General features: G+C 36.0%; 1 protein-coding gene across 1 annotated transcript; it reads right to left on the bottom strand.

Moving 5' to 3' along the window:
- Positions 1-288: 288 nt before the first annotated feature.
- On the bottom strand, positions 289-1,754 carry LOC123559251 (EMILIN-1-like). Its single transcript, XM_045351051.2, has one exon. The coding sequence runs from the start codon at positions 1,630-1,632 to the stop codon at positions 814-816; it is 819 nt and encodes a 272-aa protein (XP_045206986.2). The 5' UTR covers positions 1,633-1,754; the 3' UTR covers positions 289-813.

Below are 1,754 nucleotides of genomic sequence, written 5' to 3'. Positions count from 1 at the left end.
AAAGACAATAAAATAAAAGAAGATTCCATAGAAGCATTAAACGCAGCCAAATCGAACCGAGGCTGCTATTGTTTTACTTTTTTGTATAATGTACGTTATTTTAAAAGATAATTTAATGGATACACAGACAAAATAACGTCTATAACGTTATATAAACAAACACCATTTTTGCAGTAAAATTTTGTTTTATTTGTTTCCGTATCTAAACGCTACAAGCTGGGATGATTCAAGCTTAAAGAAGCAAACACAGCTATAACAATTCAAAATAGAAAAAAAAACACATTTTCTCAAGGCAGTGGACCTGTAGTAGCATTCGACAATTTCCGTACGATTACGTAATTCTTTTCCGTACATTTCGGAATTCACCAGCAGTAATTTAGGTCATAATTGCAGTTTCTTTGACTTCGGTGACCACCGGAAAATGCCGAAATTCGGAGATTACGTAATAGAACGGAAATTAGCGGTTGGTGTTACAGGTCTACTCCCTTAAATTTTGCATTTTTACTAAGTAGAATTTCAATTATTGATATTTATCAATAGAGAAATATAAATTAAGTGTGTAGCCAGCTTGTATGTAAAGCTAGTCCGTTTGCTCAAACACATACATAGTACTATATCATGTCCAGAGACTGAAAATGAACGTCTTTGCTATACCAATGATTTTACATTGATCTCGAAGAAATTTAACAAAAAAATGCAGTTGCAGCCTGATTTGCAAGAGTTTACTATATATGGTATACAATAAGCACTATGATATTCAATACACAGATAGTTATGTGAATCAAATTCTGAACAATTTAAAGTACATACACGTCAGTAAAGAAGAACTCCAGAAAATGTGCAGAGTCTAAATAAATCGCTTGATGTCACCTCGCCATCAGGAACTTCGTATGCTTCCACCAAGACAGCCTGACCATGTTGCACATGAACAATGGCGGTATTTGCTCCCATCGAAATTGCCTGACGGCTCTGTGCGTTTGTATGTGGGTTCGCTACGGCATCGACTTGGTTCACTCCATTTACTACGAGACGAATAAATGTTAGTTTTTTTGTGTCAAAATTGAACGTGAAGAGATAGACACCAGTCACAGGTGCTGTGAATGCCCCCGTGTAATTATTATAACCACTTCCGTCGTTGAGTAAAACTTTGTCAAACCTGATCGCCTTTCCAATTACTGTATGAGAGTTTGTATGTGACAGATACGCTGAAAAGGCCACGTTAGCAACAGCAGCCGCTCTTCTTCCTCTTTGGCCATTTTCTGTTATTCTTTCTACTTTATTCGAATTCTTGATCATGTTTTCCGTTTCCAGTCCGATATTCGCATCAGCAATATCATGTAGCCCTCGTATCTCATTCTGTAAGTCAGCAATAGTCTCAGTTTGCTCCACCAGCTTTGCTTCCATAGTTTTCACTTTATTTTCAAGGTATTCAACTCTATTTTGTAAGTATACGTCACTTTTTTCTGGCCTAATCTTACTTTTCTCCTCCTTCAGAATGTTTTCAACAATAATCCTAATCTTTTGATCCAATTCAGCAGACTGTGTCTCTTGAACTGACTTTGAAGACACGATACAAAACGCCATTAATGTAATGACAGCTATGAAAATAAACGTTTGCATTGTTAAATCCATAAGTTTTCTATCTGAACAAAAATGGTTTGCTCCTTACAAGGACTCTTGACTTTGTTAATTATACTTCAGATCACAGCTTTATATATCTCAAAGACAGGCCAGTACAAATGTACTTGATAACA

Source organism: Mercenaria mercenaria, chromosome 5 (assembly GCF_021730395.1).
Source record: "Mercenaria mercenaria strain notata chromosome 5, MADL_Memer_1, whole genome shotgun sequence".
NCBI classification, from domain to species: domain Eukaryota; kingdom Metazoa; phylum Mollusca; class Bivalvia; order Venerida; family Veneridae; genus Mercenaria; species Mercenaria mercenaria.
Note: the sequence above shows the minus strand (reverse complement) of the source record. Positions and strands in the feature narration are given on the sequence as shown.

Excerpts from the sequence above, each read along its gene's own strand:
- LOC123559251 (XM_045351051.2), bottom strand. The coding sequence starts at position 1,632 with ATGGATTTAACAATGCAAACGTTTATTTTCATAGCTGTCATTACATTA.